Source organism: Cimex lectularius, unplaced genomic scaffold, assembly GCF_000648675.2.
Source record: "Cimex lectularius strain Harlan isolate CLEC.00 unplaced genomic scaffold, Clec_2.1 scaffold80, whole genome shotgun sequence".
Classification (NCBI taxonomy): Eukaryota; Metazoa; Arthropoda; class Insecta; order Hemiptera; family Cimicidae; genus Cimex; species Cimex lectularius.
This window is the reverse complement of record NW_019392709.1, coordinates 100,571-122,847: the sequence shown is the minus strand read 5'-3', so window position 1 is coordinate 122,847 and position 22,277 is coordinate 100,571. Positions and strand designations below refer to the sequence as shown.

General features: G+C 32.6%; 1 protein-coding gene across 3 annotated transcripts in view; it reads left to right on the top strand.

The window, feature by feature from the left end:
* LOC106662054 (A disintegrin and metalloproteinase with thrombospondin motifs 9) overlaps positions 1-20,596 on the top strand; it is a 221,703-nt gene extending 201,107 nt beyond the window's left edge. The window contains exons 9-33 of one of the 3 annotated variants that reach the window (XM_014385861.2): positions 311-463; positions 1,498-1,651; positions 3,971-4,158; positions 4,564-4,725; positions 4,811-4,899; positions 5,018-5,197; positions 5,340-5,375; positions 8,064-8,234; positions 8,293-8,459; positions 8,536-8,659; positions 8,758-8,884; positions 8,950-9,169; positions 9,300-9,632; positions 9,694-9,888; positions 10,008-10,199; positions 10,308-10,460; positions 10,522-10,677; positions 10,766-10,948; positions 11,989-12,159; positions 15,777-15,992; positions 17,075-17,207; positions 17,269-17,452; positions 17,525-17,655; positions 17,848-18,020; positions 18,081-20,596. In XM_014385861.2, coding sequence (XP_014241347.1) covers positions 311-463; positions 1,498-1,651; positions 3,971-4,158; positions 4,564-4,725; positions 4,811-4,899; positions 5,018-5,197; positions 5,340-5,375; positions 8,064-8,234; positions 8,293-8,459; positions 8,536-8,659; positions 8,758-8,884; positions 8,950-9,169; positions 9,300-9,632; positions 9,694-9,888; positions 10,008-10,199; positions 10,308-10,460; positions 10,522-10,677; positions 10,766-10,948; positions 11,989-12,159; positions 15,777-15,992; positions 17,075-17,207; positions 17,269-17,452; positions 17,525-17,655; positions 17,848-18,020; positions 18,081-18,170 — 4,081 coding nt within the window. In that variant the 3' untranslated portion in view covers positions 18,171-20,596. The remainder of the gene's footprint in view (positions 1-310; positions 464-1,497; positions 1,652-3,970; positions 4,159-4,563; positions 4,726-4,810; positions 4,900-5,017; positions 5,198-5,339; positions 5,376-8,063; positions 8,235-8,292; positions 8,460-8,535; positions 8,660-8,757; positions 8,885-8,949; positions 9,170-9,299; positions 9,633-9,693; positions 9,889-10,007; positions 10,200-10,307; positions 10,461-10,521; positions 10,678-10,765; positions 10,949-11,988; positions 12,160-15,776; positions 15,993-17,074; positions 17,208-17,268; positions 17,453-17,524; positions 17,656-17,847; positions 18,021-18,080) is intronic. The other 2 variants (XM_014385869.2, XM_014385876.2) reach the window with 2 other exon arrangements.
* The last annotated feature ends 1,681 nt before the right edge of the window (positions 20,597-22,277 follow it).

The window sequence follows — 22,277 nt, the reverse complement described above, 5'->3', positions numbered from 1 at the left end:
TTTTTCAATTTCAAAAACAACACTCGAGAGGTTATATCAATTTGATGGGTTATAATATATTAAATTCCTGTCAGTACAGGTGAAATTTGCACAGGCCTTCATAATTTTCAAGCACAGAAGTTTGAGTCAAAATAAAACTCGCCAAAACCTTATTAGTAATCGAAAATTTGTCAACTCGTCGTGTACCGGCCAAATTGGTTCTTAATTAATCTTCCATCCACTAATCAACGAAATTGGCTCTGTGATATCGTTTTTATACAAGAAGAAAATAAAAATAGTGAACAGAGTAAAGACAATGAGAAATTTTCAGACTGAACATGCCCCACGACGACGACTCCAAGTGTGCTCCTTACAAAGAAAAAAGAAAAGCAAAGAGCTTCGTCATGTCAAGAATGCTGGATCAGGACACATACCCATGGGCATGGTCAAACTGCAGCCGCCACTTTCTCACAGAATTTTTAGAGTTAGTATATTATTTATGTCGTACTTTTAATGTATTCTTCTTTTATATCTTATTGCATGCCATATTAAAAAGCAAATTATGTTTATTTATGCACGTATATTTTTACAGTCGATTTATATGTGAAAATGTATGTAATACATCGAAAATCAAAATAATTCCTTCATTAATACAATTTCTGATTTTTTTAAGATTTTTTTAAATGGAAGCTGAAAGATTTAATATTTAATTTTCTTGCTCCTAAATCAATATTATCAATAATCAGAGATAAGCCCCTCCATTCATACCAATAAATAATATTCACACTTTCATTCACACTACCCAGAGTACTCGACGTTCTTCGGGGTAATTTAAGGATAGGCCCCTCCATTCACGCAAATAAATACATTCATTTCAATAAATCACATTTACATTGCATGCATGAAGGTTCCATACAGTTAAAAAGATTTATAACCCTGAGCTTGGGTAAGCAATCTGTTCCTCCTGCTGTACACCAAGGTTGTGCATAGGTCATGTTATATTTCTCTCTTTGCAATCTGTTATTATACGCTCTACCATGATAATTTTTTCACTGGGCACCTGCATGGTCTCACCTCCATTAGAAAGTGTCCGTGTTATCTTGGTGTGGCCTATGCACAACCTCGTAAGTATGACCCTTCTAGACCCAGCTTGTGCAAGTCAGTGACTGATTTAATTTATAACTAGAGTTATACCAATAACTCATGAAAATATATAGTGCTTATTATTGTCTAGATTTCTTTTGATATTGAAGTTTTATTTTCAAAATAGTCAATTGTTTCACATTAAAACTATCTCTGGGGAAAATTTAACAATCGAGGACTTTTGTTCAATTTCTACAGATTTTTTGATGGGTGAAAAATACATGTCCATTAGTCTATATTTTTTTTAATTGTAAGTCACTGTTTTCTTTCAAAATTTATTTTCCTACTTTGTGTATTTTTTTATTTTATCAATGTCAATACCCATTTCATTCGTAAACATATATTTGTGAGGTATTGTTCAAGTTGTTTGTTCAGTGCAGGGTCCGGGGATTGCTTGTTGGATTCTCCAGCTGAAGACAAACTGCCTGAAAGATTTGGAGCCGAAGGGCAATTCCCTGGTGAAGTTTTCAATGAAAACAAACAGTGCGAACTTGTTTTTGGAAAGAGCTCCAAGATATGTTCTTTTATGGTGAGCAATGTTCATTTCCTAGCATCTACAGTACTTAATTTTAATGCTTTGTGCCATGCGTTTCTTCTATATTCTTGCGCTAATATTTTAACCTTTATAATTTAAATTGATTTCAAACAATCAAGTTCCTGAGGTAAATTAATTTCACTAAGTATGTGTTAAGGTTATTAAATTTTAAGTGAGTTCAGAGCTTTCAATACCTCCATTGGGCTGGTGCTCACATATCCGTATTTTGCTGTGTCATATTTTTTTTTCACAGCGGGATATTTCACGTGGTCTAATCCTTCCAGTGTTTTGATAAGAGCAGTCGTTTGCTCCTTGAAATCGTTTTCCCTGTAAGAAGAAATATTGTAAAATTTTTCATGCCAATCGTATTCTTCTTCTTCTTGAATGTGCAACCCTAAATCCAACGCTGCACAGGCCACTTTCGAAGGAGGACAACTGCACAACAAAGGTTCAAATAATGACACGTCTAAAAAATATCTTGCGTAATTGATGGCAGAAGAAGGCACTGTTATCGATTCATTTATCCTCTTTAAAAATTCAGAAGAGACCGGCTGGTTTAAATCATATTCTAAAGTTTTCAGAATGGACATTTCCATCGATAGTAAATCGGATTTTGTAAAATATGAGCCAGTTATGTAAATAAGGTCATTAACTTGTGGAAATAACACACCTATATTTTTGGCAGAAAGAAACATTGATGTGACTCCGACTAACTGAAGATTGTTGTGATTAACTACACCTTTCATAGTATAGCTGTCTAAAATTGATACTGTGCAGTGAAGAATTTGCTGTTTGAACGAATAGCTTTCATGGATTTCAATTAACCAATCTATTAAAACACACCTTGCTTTTTTGCTTACCTCAGTCTCTCGTAGGTCGTAATGGTATGAACTTTCTTTCTTCAACATAGCTTTAATCGTGTCTTTGCTATATTCATTTTCCAATTCTTCATCTTGTATAGTTTTTTTGGGTTTTGTAGTTCTTAATACATTCTTGTTTTGAATTTCTTGCAGGACTCTTGTCCTCTTTGTTATTGTAGTTGCCATGACCGCCTGTTACTTCCACAAATCATACGCTGTCTCAATTAAATCCCATGACCCTCGAAATATTTCTTTGCTCTTTCAAGATTAGAGAACTTAGTAAAATATTTATTTTTTTTTACTTCAAACAGGTGTAAGTTGCTAGGAGATTATTTAAGTCTGGGCATACTGTTATTACCTACTGTGTTATTATTTGAATGGTGAAGACGTAAAGAACGGAAAAAAACAGAATGTTTTCTTTACAATTTATACAATTTCTGAACTCTAATTGTTTTGAATTATATACATATAAAAAATATACATGTTTATATGTTAATGTTTAAAAATAACACCAGGTAAATTTTAAAAACCAGATTACAGAAAATTAGAAACTTCTTAACACATTATGTTAGATTTAATGCAATGCTGTCCTGCTGATTTGCTTATGTGGTACATAATTTAATTTATTGTTGATCCGTCTTTCCCGTCACAACAACATCGATAATAAATTAAACTTGAAACTCAAATTATTGTATTCAACCAATTGTAATTTTCTTAATAAACTTGAGAGACACCCTCTAAACTGCCACCTGTTGATTCTACTAGCTTTAGAACAACTTGTTGCATTTCTGTAATTCCAAAGTTATTGTTTATTAAAGTAGTACTTATAAAATTTTATTTTCCACAGTTGTTTCCTGGAAAGACAATTTTTCAGAAAGTTATTACTTAAGGTTTAACATTTTTTTATACTATTACTTTCGGTTATTTTTAAAACTAATAAAACAAGTTTATGTACTGTGAGTGTACTTCTTTTTTAAATACTTATATTTTTGCGCAAATAACAAAAATACTAAATTTAAAATGAGGCTTTACTAAAGTAAATTGTTCAGTGTATGTTGATATATACAGACGGATTGTATAAGAACAAGACTTGATATTTAAGTTGGCTTAAGCACAATTTAAATTCTGCTAAAGTTATATATTTATATTTTATATTAGAAAACATTTTTTTAACATTGTTTACAGTAAGATTCTCTTGTTTTTCAGCTATATTTTCTGTTTTATTTTCATTGTATTTAACAAATACTTCATTAAAACTTAAAATTCGTTAGATAGTGAATTAGGCATTATAAAAAATTGTAGGAACGGTAGTAAACTTCAATAAAAAATTTACAGATTTTAATGCAAATAGTTTTTCTTTGGACTTTTATAATGCTTGGGAAAATTTAATAAAATTGATTTAATCAAAATATGTTTAATGGTTCAATATTAATAAACTGTTCATAACTTTTAGCCAGTCTGTAAAAGACTATGGTGTACTTCCGAGTTAGGAAATCAAAGCCAAGGATGCAAGTCATTGCATCTTCCTTGGGCGGATGGCACACCTTGCGGAGAGCACCAGTGGTGCCAAAGGGGCCACTGCATTCCCAGGAATCGAGAATCTTTGTATCCGATCGATGGTGGTTGGGGCCCATGGCAAGGGTGAGTTCCATTGTACTTTTCTTTTTTTTTTTCAGGGGAACGGCACACAACTTTTTTCATAAAACAATTAATGCTACTCGATTTTAACTAATAGGATCTAATTAGTTCATATTTTATTTATGTTAGTAGTTTTTGTAGAAAAAGATTATTTACCTCAACCTTCTATGTTTAAACTAAATTTATAACCAGGCAAAAAAAAAAAAAAAAATGAACTATAAGACATTAAAACTTAAATCTTCAGTATATAATATCACTCTTTTTAAAATTAAAAACAAAAAATCATAGCAGCTGTAAAAATAGTTTCCATTTCAACACATTGGTTTGTGGCTGTCTAAAATTGATTGTGTTTTAACTCACAAACATATCAGTTTTTGTGTTATTTGTGAATTTAAAAAAATCATCTAGATTCGGTGAGTGCTCGAGGACTTGCGGCGGAGGAGTGAGGAGGTCAATTCGTCACTGTAACAACCCTCCACCGGCCAATGGAGGCCATTATTGTGTCGGCCAAAGAACCAGGTACCAATCCTGTTCAACCCAGGAATGTCCCGAAGGCACTCAAGACTTCAGGTATTATACGAAGAGAAAAAAATACATTCAACAAGAAACGAAAGACAAAAATTAGATTATTTGCCCGTATGTGATCGTTTTTCAGAGAACAACAATGCGCGGAGTATAACAACAATAATTTTAAGATTCAAGGCCTTGCAAAAGATGTCAAATGGCTTCCAAAATATGGAGGAAGTAAGTATTACAAGCTTATATTGTATTTAGTAAAAAATTGTTTACATTGCATTTTTTCTTTATTTGTTCTGGTGCAAAAGTCTTTAACTGAGTTTTTATTTTTATTTTTTTATTTTAGTCAGCCCTGAAGATAGATGCAAATTGTATTGTCGAGTCTCACAATCCAGTTCTTATTATCTACTCAAAGATAAAGTGATTGATGGAACTGTGTGCGATCCTGACACATCCGATATCTGTGTCAATGGTGCCTGCCACCCGGCCGGCTGCGATCACGAACTCAACTCCACGACTGACCTGGGTAATTTTATTATAAAAATAGTCAACCTACCATGTCAGAATCTCTTTTGGCAAGAAGAATTTTTAAAAATTGTCAAAATATGATTTTTTTGTAATTTAAAAAAAAATGTGTTTTGGGTTTTAAAAAATGTTTTTCACTCCAGGTTGGTACAGAGAAGGCAGACATTCATTTCTTTATGGTACATCCCGTGAGTCAATAAAATTGCATGATGTGCTGTTAAAAGTTCACACTTACGTACATTTGAATATTTAAAAAAAAAATGTTACCCTCCTCTAGTATTCAAAATGTCAGACATCAATAATAAACCCTATAAAAATTAATGCTGGCTCAACATTTTATGAGAAAAAATCAAGTTTTTCATTGGCTTGTTAAGGTAGCTTAGGACATATTTGTCGCATGGTTTTTCATGACAGCCATCTGCAGAAAAATGTCAAATCATTTACTAACAACATAGCAATTTTCCCTTGACATATCTGAATCCTTTTCTCAACTCACCCTATTGACATTTATAATATAAATAAATATTTACCAAAATAAAGGTGACAGTGTAAAAGTAGATGTAGGTGGTCAACAAATTGCTTTTAGGCTGAAAGGAATTATTACATCTAACGTAATATTTAAAAAAAAATGGTGACGGTCATTATTATTGTAACAAATATATAATTATATTAAATATTTTCCGTGCTTTAAGATTTGTATAAGCTTAATACAAACTGAAGAAATGGACATTTCAACCGATCAATTTTTACAGTTGTGATTTAATGTGTTGCCATGAAGCAAGTGAATGATGAGTAGTGATATTATTTGAGCATGTGTTTATTCCAGATAGAATTTAACTTAATATTTCAGTTTGACAAAATACTTTAATTAAATGAGATCTTTGGGAGAAATTAGGAGGATAACACTGAGAGGCTTCTTCTATTCTGTGATGCCCCACCCACTAAAAACCCTTTCACTTATTCAGTGTGAAACCATCATGGAATTATTATGTGCATATGTTAAAGTATGAAAGCCAAGCCGAAATTACCAACTCTGCCCAACCTCCGGGAGCAGTTGATCAGTTGACTTCCTTCATTCTCCTGTCTACCACTCACATTCAAAGAATGTTTGGTACATGCTCTGTAATGCCATGAATGCACATTGTCTTTCTTTTTCTTCAGGTGAGGTTCACCAAAATTGCTGTACAACTCCTGCGTCAATCCTTTTTTGCCCTTTATTAGAGGTACCCTTCACTTTCTATGCAGACCATTAGGTCAATAGGTATTGCTCCCATAGTCACCAAGACTGCTGGTTCAGAAACAGTTATGTAAGTCAGCAATAAAATTATGATTTAAAAAACCCTCATGAAAACTTTCCAACACATTGCTACACCTAGAAATGGACAGGGTTTTTTTTTCTGGTCACTGGCATCTGAAATAATACCTGGGCATATTCAATGATGACCTCATTTCAAGGTTATGTAATGAGTAGGAAGAACCAGTCTTATCATCTTTGAATCTCAAGCAACTGCTCACCATTGGAGACATAACCTAGGATATTGAGAAGATTCAGGGAAAAAATTGCATCATTGACCTAATAATTCTTAAGAGAAGGATCAAGTCAATTGGTCTGAACTAGGAATGAGGAAAAGTACAAGCCAGAAGGCTGAAGTTCTTTGGAAATAAAAACCGAAGCTTCCTAGCTTTCGTCATCATCAACATCATACATTGGACAGTAGACATGCTACAGATTATACCTTACTCTGATGATATCTTGGGTGCCAGGGCACAGGGGAATTTTGGGTAACAAGAAAACAGACAGACTGACCAGAGGAGGATCTGCAAGACCATACATTGGCCCTGAACCTATACTAGGGATAACAAAAACAAATATAGAATCCTCCATCGCAGAATGGATCCAAGCAAAACAATAGGAGAAGTGGATAAACTCTAGCGGTGCTAGACATAGTAAACTTATGATGAAACAACCCTCACCGAGACTGGCAAAAGCGTTGCTGCAATTAGAGAGGGCCAAACTCAGAGGAGTGGTAGGACTACTAGCCGGTCACTGGCATCTGAGAAAACATCTACACAACATGGGTATATACAGCGATGATCCCATTTGCAGATTATGTAATGAGGAGGAGGAAACAACCACTCACATCATCTTCGAATGCGAAGCAACAGCTCAATGGAGATTTAACCTAACATACGGAAAAAAAATTAGGGAATCAACAGCAGCAACAGTCATACAGTCAAACAATGACCTAATACTTCTAAGGAAAAGGATTGAGTCAATTGCACTGAACTAAGGAACTAGGAAGGTACAATAAGCCAGAAGGCTGCAGTGCCGGGGGCGTGCAAACCCCGCTTCCTAGTATCCTTTTCTACCATACCTTACTCCTATCCACGAAACTGACATCTGCATCAGTTGTCATAAATATCAAGCCAAAATAAGAAATATAATTTTGCAACTAATTTGAATAAAAACAACATTATATGTATTATTGACATCACAATATTTTCACATTGAAAATATTAAAAGGACAAAAAATATTCATTACTTATTCTTCATAAAATTGTGTGGCCTACTTTTATTTATTTATTTTTTCTTTATTATTTTGTTTACTTTAGTTACAAATGCCCACAATAATAAAATAGATATAAAATAAAACACATTCAGATAAATTCCAAAACTACATTTAAACCAAGTTCATTGCCTTGCAGTTAAGTTTGATATGTAGAAATTTCGTGCCTGAAAATTTCCGAATACTTCATACCGCTCCATTATTTTTAACGAAACCATAGGCTTTTATGCTCTAACTGCATAAAATTTACAAAACCCTCCGGTGATTTTTTTTTTATTCTCACGCACGATTTAATTGCAGATTATTGTGGGCAATGTGGAGGAAACAATTCCTCCTGTGAGCAGAAAGTGGGTACGTATAATGAACCGAAGTACGGCTATCAACCAGTAGTGAGGATACCAGCTGGATCTTCAAATATTGAAATAAGGCAGTATAGTAACAATGACGATCGTCATGATGATAATTACTTAGGTACAAGGTCAATTTTCATCTTAAATATCATGAATATTAAATGTTTAATTTCTTACAGCATTAGTTGATGTGGATACTAAGAAGTATATACTTAACGGTCATTTTGTCGTAAGCCACCACAAAAGGATTCTTTACGGCGGAACTACCATTGAATATTCCGGTGCGGATTCAATTATCGAAAGAGTTAATGCTTCTCGTCCCCTTACTAAAGATCTTATTGTAGAGGTAGTGTTTAAATAGTACATTCAATAATTTAAAATAATACAATTTAGGTGTATTACGTGATATGATTTTTCCTCAGGTTCTTTCAGTAGTCGGTATAGTTCCTCCGCAAATTAAGTATGCTTATACGGTGCAAAAGAGCATTAACAAGTATACTTGGGAACTGGCTGAAGATTGGACTCATTGTGATAAAGTATGCCATGGTAATGTTTTACAAACTCGATTGAAAAATCGACATACTATATAATACCTGTGAGAAAATGCACACGATAGAATGTTCGACTCTACTATGCTTTTTAAGGTCGAAGGTGGCGGGATTACCGGTGTGTTAAAGTTAAAAATGGCGAAGAAGTAGCCAAAGAATTGTGTGACCATATCAACCGGCCAAAGAGAATGGAAAGCGCTTGCAACACAAATTGTCACCTCGAGTTAGTTTAATAATTTCATCAAAGTAGTTTTATTATTCAGAATGCATTTATTAGTTATTCTATAGATGGGAAATTACTATGAGATCGGAGTGTTCAAGCCATTGTGGTTCAGGAGAAAGGACGCTGTCTTTCAAATGCGTAAAGATTCACAGAGACGAGTATGGGGATACTCATAAATCATATCAATATGAAAATGTATGCGGTCATTTGTCAAAACCAAGAGAAACTGAATACTGTGAAGGCCCTTGTGATTCGACTGGTTGGGGCTACGGTCCTTGGTCACCGGTTAGTATTTTCATTCCCTTAAACTACTTCAGGCTTTTTGTTTTTATTTTTTGTTACTAAAATCAAAACTAGAAATTTTGAAGTGACCGAAGCAAAAGAATTTTTGCTTTTGATTTATTGTTTATTTCAGTGCTCCCAGACTTGTGGCCAAGGGATAAAAACAAGAAAAGCAACTTGTGTCGATGAGGCCAATAGAGAAAGAGATGAAAGAGAATGTGACCACCTTTTAAAACCAAATATAGAAGAAGCTTGTCAGATCAAACCCTGTCCAAGTTGGGAGGAAAAAGAATGGTCAGAATGTTCACAGACGTGTGGCCGCGGGAAAAGAAGAAAGCCTTATTCTTGTAAAGTTGGTAGAAAAGATGTCAACAGTTCACTTTGTGAAGGGCCTCCGCCAGTAAAAGAAGAAGAGTGTAATCTTCAACCTTGTCCGCAATGGAGGGAAATTGGCGAATGGTCACAGGTAAGTTTTTTATAGGTTATGTTCTCATTATTCAATTTCATTATTCGTTTTTTTCTTCCAGTGTTCAACCACCTGTGGTCTCGGAGACCAGAGCATTCGCATAGAATGCACTGTTCCAAACGGTTGCGGGAATTTGCAGAAGCCTCCTACAACCAGATCATGCAATCTAACCCCTTGCTCGTTTCCACAGGAAAATGCAGTGCCTGATGACACAAGTTCATCTTCCCCCTACACATGGACTACACATGTTGGTAAAGTAAGTCAAAAATAAACACATCTGCTAATGAGTTTACTGAAGTATTAACAATTGCATACAAATTTTTTGTATTTCTTCCTGTTGTATACATAAATAGGTAACTAAAACGTTATTTCCAGTGTATTCCACAATGTGGCAAAGGAAAAAAGGAGTTGTACAAATGCTATGACAACTATAAGAATATTTTCGTCAGCTCTAATCTCTGCTTAAAATACCATGATACTAGAACCACATCTGAAGAATGTTTCACTCCTTGTTCTGGCAAATGGAGAGTTAAAAATTGGAAGCCGTGTTCAGCCATATGTGGAAAGGTATTGTAAAATACTATCTTGGCTGTAATTTATAAGTTGGTCTGAAGGAATATTGAGGCCTGTGACCTTCACATTTACACCTAAGTAAAAATATATTTTTATTCTTAGGGTATCGAGAGAAGGCACGTATATTGTGTAGGAGAAAATGAGGAAGAAGTTCCACACAGCTTTTGCCAATCGGATACGATGCCCAATGATAGAAGAAATTGCTCAAAATATTGCTACAAAGATAGAGGATGGCTTGTTGAACACTGGTCACAGGTGAGCTCCCTGAATATTCCACGACTCGAATGAGAATTATTCCATTTGTTTTATTTTTAAGTGCTCTGTCTCTTGTGGAGTCGGAATCAAAATGAGGAATGTCATATGCCCTGAAACTAGTCAATTCTGCTCCAGCCCCAGGCCAGAAGAGAGAGCGAGCTGCGATGCAGGACCTTGCTTAGAAGAAGGGGAGTGGGTTGAAGTCAATAGGTTACCAGTAAGTAATAATAAATTGCATTTTTTACATTTTACTTTATGTTTTAATTTAGTGAATTTTGTTTAAACTTGTATTTTTGTCATTTCAGTGCAATGTCACGTGTGGCCATGGATTTAGTAAAGTAGAGTACCAATGTAAATCCCACTTCGGAGACATTTTACCAGAGAGAGCTTGCCGACAAAATAAACCTAACCATTTAGAACCGTGCTACAATGAAGATTGTGTCAGCATCGATGTAAAAGCAAAATGGAAAATGTCAAAATGGTCACAGGTAAGGCCTCTGATCACCTTGTTTTTAGTTTATCATGTTTTCTCCTAGCATAAATGAAATCACAACAGATATTGAGAAAAATATATAAAGTAAATTATTTTCTGAGAAAGAGGGAGAGCAATATCTTAGCTTTCTATTTGTCATTGGTACAAGCCCTTAAATTAATTCACTAGTTTTCGTGGTCCGCTGGACCAATTAATTAAGGTTTTTAGTTGAGATAAAAAAGTCAGTGTCACGAGCGGGATTCGAACCCACAATCTTTGGCTTGATACGCCGCTGCTCTACCATTTGAGCTATCATGACCTCGATCCACTCGTACACTAACTTCCCATCTCATCCCCACCTTTTGAATTTTCCCTCCTTTTTACCATTTTTCAAATTCATCTTTTCTCCGTGGCCATTTCATTTGTCGCCGAGAATCAAATAGATTGCACGACATTTGAAAAATGGCAAAAAGGAGGGAAAATTCAAAGGTGGGGTTGAGATGGGAAGTTAGTGTCCGAGTGGATCAAAGTCACGATAGCTGAAGTGATAGAGCAGCGGCGTATCAAGCCGAAGATCGTGGGTTCAAATCCCGCTCGTGACACTCACTTTTATCTCAACTAAAAACCTTAATTAATGGGTATATAAAGTTTTATTGTTGAAATTACATTAATTATTGGCAGATATGAACACTTTACAAAATCCGTAATTATTTTAAAAATTTTCAACATTATTATGTAACAAAATGAATTCAAGCTTTGCTTTTCTCTTTTGGAAATTAAAAAAATTAAAACACACTTGTGTACCTCTAAAGACTTTTCTTTACTGCAAATATTAATTTAATTTATAAATTTTTTTTAAAAACATGTACATTATATCTAATTTAGCTCTCTCTTTCTCTGAAACCACTCATTTTCATGCATGTTATTAAATAAAATATTTTAAAAAATCATGAAAACGAATGTTAGCAAAATGATAACAACTAAGAAATTCTACGCAAAGAGGTGAGTGTTAAGTGAAACTGTTCTGATTCGGAATGAATCCCATGTTTCTGCCAGTGTTCGAGAGACAGCTGCACAAAAAGCCGAACAATATTACACTGTGTTATACGCGAGAGCGTTGTAGGAGAGAAACACTGTGCTCATCTGGGGAAACCAAAATTGAAACGGCCCTGCAAGCGCATGTGCCATCAAAATGACCATGTCTGGCGTCGTGGAAAATGGAGTGAGGTGACGTTCATATCCTGATTTTGTTGTATTTTTTCCATTACCCTTTCAGGGTGGTTTTTGTGTTTTGCATGAGATTTTTTTTTAAACCATGGGAGTTTCATTAACCCTTTTTTCTGTAGTTCATAAACGTTATGTGTTTTTCTTTTTTTGGTCTGCTAACATTGTAATAATTTATGAAATATACTGAACAGGTAAATACAATTGGGCATTGGTTTATAAAATGCTATGTGGGCTTAATAATAATTGGGTTCAAACACGTATATTTTTTATTTTTTTCATTTGTTTTACAAAATTAAATCAAAATTACATTATATTATCAAGTAAAATTCTTACACAATGAAGCTATAGTAAGTTAGCCCAAATTGTCTTAACCCACACAAAAAAAAAAAATTTTTAATGTCTAATCTTTTTTCTTGCTCAATGAGATGTTAAATGAACAAATATGATTGCTTAATTCTTAAAAATATGAAAGGAAGTTCTGCAAATTGCGGAAAAATAAACATTTAGACATTCTGACTCATTTTTTATTATTATTTATTTATTTATTAACTGGGGAATAAAATATCGTTGTAATACCTCACTTTATCAGAGATGATAACAAAAATCTACACTTACAGATATCTTGATGTTCTTATTAGCAAATTTTAGCTTTATTATTATATTAGTTTCTTTTTTGCGTACTTAACCTTCGGTCAACACTGTGAAACGCCTGGATATATACTACAACGTCAGGTCATTTTGACCCAACTTGGTTTTTAAATGCAATGGAATCATATTTTTCAACATTTTTGGGAAATTTGAAGAACTTTTTTTAAAAGTTCTTACTTTTTATTAACCTTGTAGGATACGAAACCACATTTTTTCAAAATAAATGCTTTAAAACGTACTGTAATCGCGATAAAGTACAGTCTAGTGACAAAAAATTCGAATCCCAAAATCTTTCTTTGTAAAAAATTAACTTCAATTTTTTTGATATTATCTACAAAACTACAGTCAAACTTCTTCGTAAAGTGAAAATTAAATTCTTATAAAATTAAAATGAAAAAAATAACTTTACAAAATGGAACACAGCATCACAAGGAACAACATACATACTCCGAAAAACGGAAAGCAAAGAAAGAAGACAAATCTGTTTTTGGACATCACTGCTCGAAAAATGGATGGTCTAAATAGACGACAAAATATGTCTGAGACATTCAGGTTCAAATCTCTCATAATGCCACTGAAAAATAAAAGGCCCAGCAAAGCTTTCACTTCAATACCATCTGTGGGTTCATAGCGCTGGTCAGACCTGTATTGAGTATTTTTTAAGCAATCTCTTCATTGGTATATTTTACAATTACAATCATGGCATGGTTGATGAATAAGGAATACAACGGTTCCTCGTCTGCAAGGTTCCGAGCATTTGCTTTAGCACCAGGCAAATGGGTAATAATATTCTTTGAAGCTACTCTTGCATTTCTGGACAGTAAAAGATCGGTATCAGTACAGATAGTTTCGCCATCTTTGCCCAACACAAAGTTTCTGCTTTGTTCTCTGGAACCTAAATTTGAAAAATTTTCTGAGCTAAAGTGGTCCTCTGAGAGCGCATCGCCTTCAACGTCAGGTTTTTCATTGTCGTTTGGCAACAAATCATTTTCATCTTCACTGAGAGGAAAAGGTTCCACATCTAGCGGAAAGCTACTCAAAGCCTCAACCCTTCCGATCACTTCCCTCTGACACGCGCATTTTTGAAATTTTGACCCGTAAGGAGTAGAAGTGTATTTAGTCTCGAAATGTATCCATTGTAAACTTCTGACAGACATTTACTGTAATCAATAGAGTTGTTCTGAATCGAGTGCAGTTTCATTGAGCTGACTCTCAGATCCTTAATGTCTTCAAGATATGATTTTCAGTCGATACGATAAACAATTATTTCAACTATTTACTGATTTAATTTCTCGATTATTGACACAATCATGTAATAAAAATAAAAATAAACTCCTGTCATATGGAAGGGTGTTGCGGACAAAGGGTCAAACGATTTTACAATACAATTTTCATAATATTCTCAAATTAAAAATCCATGGGCTACGCCTGGATTTCGACCCAGAACCGCAAGCGTGTCAAATCTCTAGCCCTGATCACCGACTGTAGTCCCCCGTCATAAAAGTATATTTATTTATTTTTTTATTTTTATTTTTTTTTTTTTTTATTTTTTTTTTTATTTTTTTTTTTTGTAACTTAACTTCAAAACCTTTTGGGTAGTGTAAAACAAATAGAAAAGTACAAATTCAGTTTGAAAAAATCGGTCTTTGGTCTGGTTGTTTGAATGAATGTTTGAGAAAGTATAATACATGATTGAACGGTAAATAAAACCAGGGATAACACTTTATTTTGGTTTTCACCAATCCATACACGACAAAATATATTATATTTCAAATTATATGAGTCAGATGAATATTTTCGACCTTTCTTCCCCCCCCCTCAATTTATATTTTATCTTAAAATCAATCCAGTACATTTTATTTAACTTGAACAACTGGAAAATCGTCAGTAGTAAACATCTTAACTTTTAAACAGACAGTTATGATTTAATGAAATAATAAATTGAAATGTAAAAAAAGCCTCAGTGTCTTATTGTTTTTTAATAAATCAACACACATTTTTTCTTAAAAGTTGGTTAAGTTTAATTTAATGTTCTAATTAAGAGATCAAACTGTTTAATAAGACTGGAAATGGGATAAGTTTTTCAAGAAATTGTAACTTGCATATCTAGCCAACACCTTAATCATACCAAGTATTGTTTGTTTGAAACACAATTTAGTCACAAAGTCAAACAGAATTAACATTTTTTTTACCCAGTCACTCAATGTTTATTAACAGATTTTGCTTTGTTTACTTGTATCTACTTTATTTGTGCTTTGCTTTTTGTGCTAAAATTGGTTACCAAACCTGGCACCATTGCAGACATTTTAATTATCGAATACCAAGGTAAGTATGAATAGAAAGTCAAAGGGCACATAACCAGGAAGCTGGATAAAAATAATAATTTTAAAAGTGGTCTCTTAAGGGCACTAATGCATGAGGTAAATGGTTCAATTTTCTATTGTTAATCAGTAAATAACAATCAAGGGAGACGAGTTTTTTGCGTTTTTATATTTGCTCGTGTAAAAACCATGAAACAATTGCAACATTTTGTTACTTTTTTAAACCTTTATATTTATTTTGGTTAATAATCATCAATTCAATATGATTAAATTAATATATAAACAGATTTGGTCAAAAAACCAATTACATATAAAAAATTGTTTAACCAATATTTTGTAATGCACCTTGATTGTTTTTAAATGAATAAAAGCATGTGTTCCATATTACATATCTTCCAAATATGAATGGTATTTTATTAGCCTGAAGAACTAAAAAATGTGCAGTAACTTTGGGTAAAATTGGCATTAACTGATATAGTATGGATTGTATTGTTGTCTTGACAAATTAAAGTTTTCAGTATTAACAATCATATTGTCCTTGTGAATAAAAGTGATTTAAAAAAAGGCATGTACATATATCCATTTTGTGGCATAATTGAACAGGTTTTTAACGACTGGATGGGATAATGTGAAATGTTTCGTTTACAGTGTTCCGCCACATGTGGCCCTGGGATAAGAACAAGGACTGTCGTATGCGTGAAAAAGGGCCGTCATAAAAAGAGCCAAAGGGAAAATGAATTAGATGAAACCAAAGAGAATCACTGTGTAAATCCAAAACCGGCAACGAAAGAACACTGCAACACGAACTGTGGAGGGATGACAAACAGGCAGACACTTTCGTGGGTTGCACTTCCGTGGCAGCCGGTATGTATAAATAACAAACGTTATTAAGAATTCAAATATTATATAAATTAGTACATTATGATTAATTTTGACATGGTGAGCTAAAAAATTTATTTTAGCCAACCTATCCAATATATATGTATGTATATATAATTTTTTATTATTCAGAGATCATAGCTTTTAGAAAAACATTTTCTTTATTGTGCCAACGTTTAAAGCTTTATTGAGATCATCTTCAGGGCCTGGGATTTATAAACATTGTTTAAATCCTACAAATATATGTAGGATGTAAAAAAGATGACTTTATACAATGCTAGAAAATTTTAGATAAAAAAAAATGAATTTATACAATTTCAAATTAACAAAAAATATATGTATATAAAATAATAATAATAATAATAATGAACTTATATAATGATAGAACATTTTAGATTTGAAAGGATGAATTTATACAATGCTAGAAAATTTTAGATTAAAAAAATTAATTTATATAACGATAGATTTTTTTTTTAATGGCTTTATGTTCTTTGCATATTAGCCAAAGACAATGTATTGTATGCGTATTCATTTTGGGGGGAAGGGTATCGTGAAAAAAAGGCCAGACGGCGAACCCACGACCGCGGGGTCTACGAGCCGAGAGTCTCTAACGCTAACCACTCGACTACCGCGTTATATAAATTCTTTTTTTTACATCCTACTAATTGATAATAAAATTTAAACAATGTTTATCAATCCCAGGCCCTGAAAATGATCTCAATAAAGATGGAAACGTTGGCACGATAAAGAAAATGTTTTTCTGAAGCCTACATCACACCAGACCGCATCTCACTATTTCTGAATAATCATCAACTAACGGTCACTAATCACCACACAAATTATATCCTATATCTCTGTTGTTGTTTTTTTGTTTTTTCGTTGATAATCACATGTAGTAGATTTTTCTTCAAGAACAAAATCCAGTCTTTTTTTTAATTTTTTTATTTTTATGAAATTGATTTTGGGGGGCTTCTGTTTCCCCTCTTCAGTCTTACACTTGGTTTATTTGCTGATATGTATTATATCCAGTGTATAATTTAATAATTTCATTAATCTTTTGTTTATAGTGTACCAACACTTGCTCTCCACCAAGGCAACAAAAAAGAGAGGTGAAATGTTTCAACGGAACCAGAAAAGTTTCAAAAGCAAGGTGCCGTAATTTACCCGAGCCGGTAAAAGTTAGAAATTGTGATGTAATTTGTAAGTCTCAACATTGTTAATAAACTATACATATAGTACAAACATAAACACAAATTTCCAGGTTCGAGCTGTAAAGAACTATTTAATGCAATAGGAAGTCACTTTATGAAAGACGGATACTATACGATTTATCCTGTCGATCACAAGAACAAATTAAAAGTATATTGTGATACCAGCCACGGCTACCCGAAAGAATACATTGATCTTGACTACCGGCACAACTTGGCGATAAACTTTGATCCTGTGTATGTCCTCAAGCCATGGAATTTACCTAATTTACTATTTTAACAGATAAATTTAATTGCTTTACTTTGTAGAGTTAAAAAACCGCATACCTGTCCTAAGCAGACGATTTGTCACAATAATAAATTAGCCAGGAACATGTTTAAACCTGGATATACGATTTTCAACAAGATCGCTTTGAATGTGAACACAATGACAGTAAATAGTAAGTACTTACCGAGTACTTACATTTATTATTCGCTCATTTTTGCATAGTTTTTTTATTATTAATTTAGTTAATTTATTTATTTATTTATTTTGTAAACACTGTAAATAGCATCATGTATTTAATTAGCAATCAAGTTCAGTTTTCATTCAATCTTCGGTTCATATTTTATGATTTGTGATTTGATCACAGGAAGTGATTGGACTTTTGCGAGAACAATACAGGGTAGCCCAGTGAGGTATGGTGAGGCTGCAGGCTTGCAAGGCTATTTCAGAATAAATCTGAGAAATACTGGATTGATACTTTCACCTGATAATAATTGGGTGTCATCGACTGGAACAAAAATGGAGATTTCTATATCCGACGTATGTTTTACATAAAATTTGTCATAATTGCACGATTACTATAAAATAATGTGCTTTCAGGATAATACGATCGTTGAAGTGAATTGCGGAGGTTGTTGTAGTCACTGTTGGCCATCGAACGAACTAAAATTAGTTCTTGCGCCTCCTTAAGTGCTCGTGTTAAGGCCTGGTGACACGCTACTACCTCACTGAAGAATACTCTCCCAGGCGTGCCTCAAATACGAGGGGTTAGTTGAATGACACGGCAGAAGAAGCTACGGAACCAAAGAGAGAAACTCTAAGTAAAGAAAAAATTACTGTGGGCCAATTTGATCATTCTCTACTCTTCAAATACTCATTATACTCTGCGTCGTGTCATGATGATTCGCAATGTGTGCCATTTTTGTGGCAGTGATTGTGTGCGATAGAGGAACAGAATCTCATGCTCTCTATGTTACAAATTGGTGTTAAGTGAGTGTTTATAGTCAAATAAATCTGTTCATAAATTAGTGTGTTCTTTGAGAACAATCAGTATTATTTGTATAATAAAAGCATTTGCTTGCAATGACTATTAAGTGAATATTGAAATAATCATTAATTTTTTTATGTACACGGATTCTGCTATCGTGAACATATTTTAAAGTATTTATGTGTGTTTTAGTAAGTTGACATTTAGTTTTTATTTTTAAAAGGAGCAAAGACTTTAACCTTTATTATTTTTTAGTTTTTTAATAAAAGTATTTGAAAAAAAAAAAAAGTAAAAAAAATTAAACGCGCCTCTTGCAGAAATGTATCCAAAAAGTTACCATGGAGCAGAGGTCTAAGTTTGCATGCTTGAAATATTCCCGTCAAAATTTATTGTAAATTTTTTTTTCTTTTTTTTATGTGTGTAAGTGTGGCTTGCTCTTGCTCAAAATGTTCTTTAATAAAATTACATCACAAGAATAATTTTAATTTAAAGAATTCTTTCAAATTTAGAATAACTTTTATCAGTGCCCGACAAGAAGTTAAAAGAAAATTTAGAAAAGAAGAAAAAATATTTAGTAAAGCGATTAGCAAATTTATTTTGTTAGAACAACTTGAAAGAAGGCATTTTCTTAACACTGATACGTTCTTTAGTATTCATGTATAATAGAAAGGATTAAAAAAAAAAGAACAGAAAGAAACCTAGGTTATTTATGAAAATGCAGATCACTTCCAGTCCGGTCTAAAAATTTAACAGTATAACAGAATTTACATATTATATCGTAAAAAATGCTTTGTATATAAATTGTCTCATTTATATTTGATTATATATTAAATAGCCAAAGAAAAATACACTGGTATTGTATTTGAACTTTAAATAAATACAAAATAAAGATTTTTTTAGTTCAAGTGCCATTATGCATTTTCAAAATGATCTCTCGCTATTATTTACAATTTTATGCAAATCATTTTTTATATGTGTACAACCTGCAGTTTTTGTACCACTGAAACAGAATTGGCAGATATTTTTCATACCTCAATATTTCTACTTTTACAAAATGTTTATAATTTATAAATAACGAGTCAGAATTGAGATTTTAGGGTTGGAAGTGCCTGTATGAAGGAATGTTACAGCTAGGAATTGTTTTAATAAATTTCAATTGGCAAATGTCAACGAAAGGCATTGAATGATGTTTTGTTCAGTTATTATCTTAGTTATAAAATTAATAATGGCACATTGAGGAAAATGTAAATATTCCTTATTTACATACATCATTATGTACAGAATGTTTTCATGGATATTTTGAGATCTGATATAGCTTTAAGACTTCTACCCCTCACAAGACTTCCCTACTTTTTACAGAAAGAAGTTCAATTCGCTTAAAGTTATTAAAAGTAAAGCAATCTCTGTATGCGTGTTTGAGAAGGTTTCTTCACTGCCAAGTTGCTTAGGGTATTCGAGTTTGAACGAAGTCTGTGTGTACAAATCTTATAAATATTTAAAAACATTAAATAAAGCAAATGTTGCCAATTTAATAATAATTCATATTGTACATTAATTTTATATTATATGTAATTATACTTGTAAATTATTGCGATTGTATTTTTTCATACTTGTAATTTAATAACTAACTTATGTATGTAGCTAGAATCATTAATTTTTTTTAAATTGTAGAATAAAATTAGTTTGTATTTATAGTATACCAAACAAACAAGAATCTCAGCAGCTACTTCAAAGAAGCATTTATAAATATTACAAAAAGCATCTCTTAAAATATGTATGAATTTCTATATTTGTTATTGTTTAAAAAAAAACTCTTTAAACATCTATCTATTGATGTTACATCGACCTGGTCTCCCCTTTCTCTCATATGTTTTGGTAAAATGATTTTTTTCATTTAAAACTATTAATTTTAAAAAAATGTAAAATAAAATTAATAAACAAACAAGAATCTCAGCAGCTACTTCAGGGAAGCATGTACAAACAATTGACCTATTTGTTAATAAGCATTGACCACCCCCTTTCTCTAATATGTTTTGGTAAAATAATTTCATTCCTTTAACTAGAACTTTTTTTAATTGTACAATAAAATTAGTAAACAAACAAGAATCCCAATAGTTACATCAAAGAAGCATTTATAATTATTACATCTATGCATAAGAATCAACCTTCCAAACATCTCCCATTTCTTACAGGTTTGGTCAAATGGTCGGACAAAATGTGAAGATTTTCATTATAAATTAAAAATCCAAAGCCATAGTTTAGCAGACCAGGATGTTTAGAAATAATCATATAGGCATCACATTCTTGACAGACAAATTTTTTTATATTAATTACTGTATCTTATACCTACTATATCAACCTTTTACAAATTTATTGAAACTTTTTCCCAACCGAATTGAAATTTTTCTAAATCAAATCAAACTTTTACCAACCTAAAATGAAATGTTTCAAAACTGTAAAAAAGAATTCAACATTTTTCTGAATAAATTTGAACTGTTTAATTTTCGCTTTCGAGTATTCAATTTTTGTATGAAATAAAAAAATTAGGTTTAAAAAAAAGTTAAGCCCTTTAAGGACAGATCTGAGGACGCACTGCGAAGCTTAAATATAAGTTTAAACACCCGATGAATCTTTTGTATATTTTTTCTTCTGCTCCACACGTGACTAATCTGCACTAATGTGCAGTTATGGTAAACAGTGGTTTCTTGGCTTATTTCTTTCTATTAAATCTTAATATAAATATTCCTCTCCTTACATGTATGCTCTCTTATTCTTCAGATTCTCAGTACACTCCCGTTTAACTCACCATCCCTATCCTTGTCGACAGGCTACATTCGCTAACTCGCAACTCTCGACTTAACCGGGAGTTCAATATATAAAAATAAGAAAAAAAAACATACTTTTACGAAGTTTTTTTAGACTTTTGATATTTCCTTATTTTTATCAAGTTTTTCTAGATATTTTCACCAAATGTTAACAAGATTGATACACGGGATCAAGTTGAACTAGTCGGCAGGCTACATTCGCTGACTCGCAACTCTCGACTTAACCGGGAGTTCAAAATAGAAACATTGGAAAAAACTCACTTTTTCTAAGTTTTTTATATTTTTGATATTTCCTTAGTTTTAGAAAGTATTTCTTCATTTTTGACGATTTCAGATACTGATTGCTCCAGCAATTGTACCCCGAATATAAAAAAAAAAACTTTTTAAAATTAGTGAAACATCTAAATACAAAAAAAAAAGTCTAAAAAGTAAGTGAATTAACCAATTTTGAAAATTTCACCTACCAATGAAGGTGTTGGTAGCGAATTTGAGTACTGATGCATTTGATTATTTCTAGTACATCTCAGATACCGATCTCCAGAAATTGTGCCAAAAATGAAAAACAACTTTCTAAAACTATTGAAACATCTGAAATAACCAAATGTTTTGAAAAAGTAGGTGTTTCTAGTGGTTTTTAGATTTCCTACTACTCGTTGCGAGTTTGAATACCGATGTATTCTACTAGATCTGAGATACCAATGTAAAAATGCTATCTAAAACTATTGAAACATTTGAAATACCTAACAATTTAAAAAAAGTACATGTTTGTACAGGTTTTTAGATTTCCGTGGACGAGATAGTTGCTAGTTTAAGTACTGATGTATTTGACTATTTCTACTAGATCTCAGATACGGATCGCTGCAGCAATTGTATCCAAATGTACAAATACATCTAAAATTATTGAAACATCTGAAATACCTAAAATTTCAAAAAGTAGCTGTTTTCGCTGGCTCATAGATTTTCACCTACCGATGGAGGTGTTAG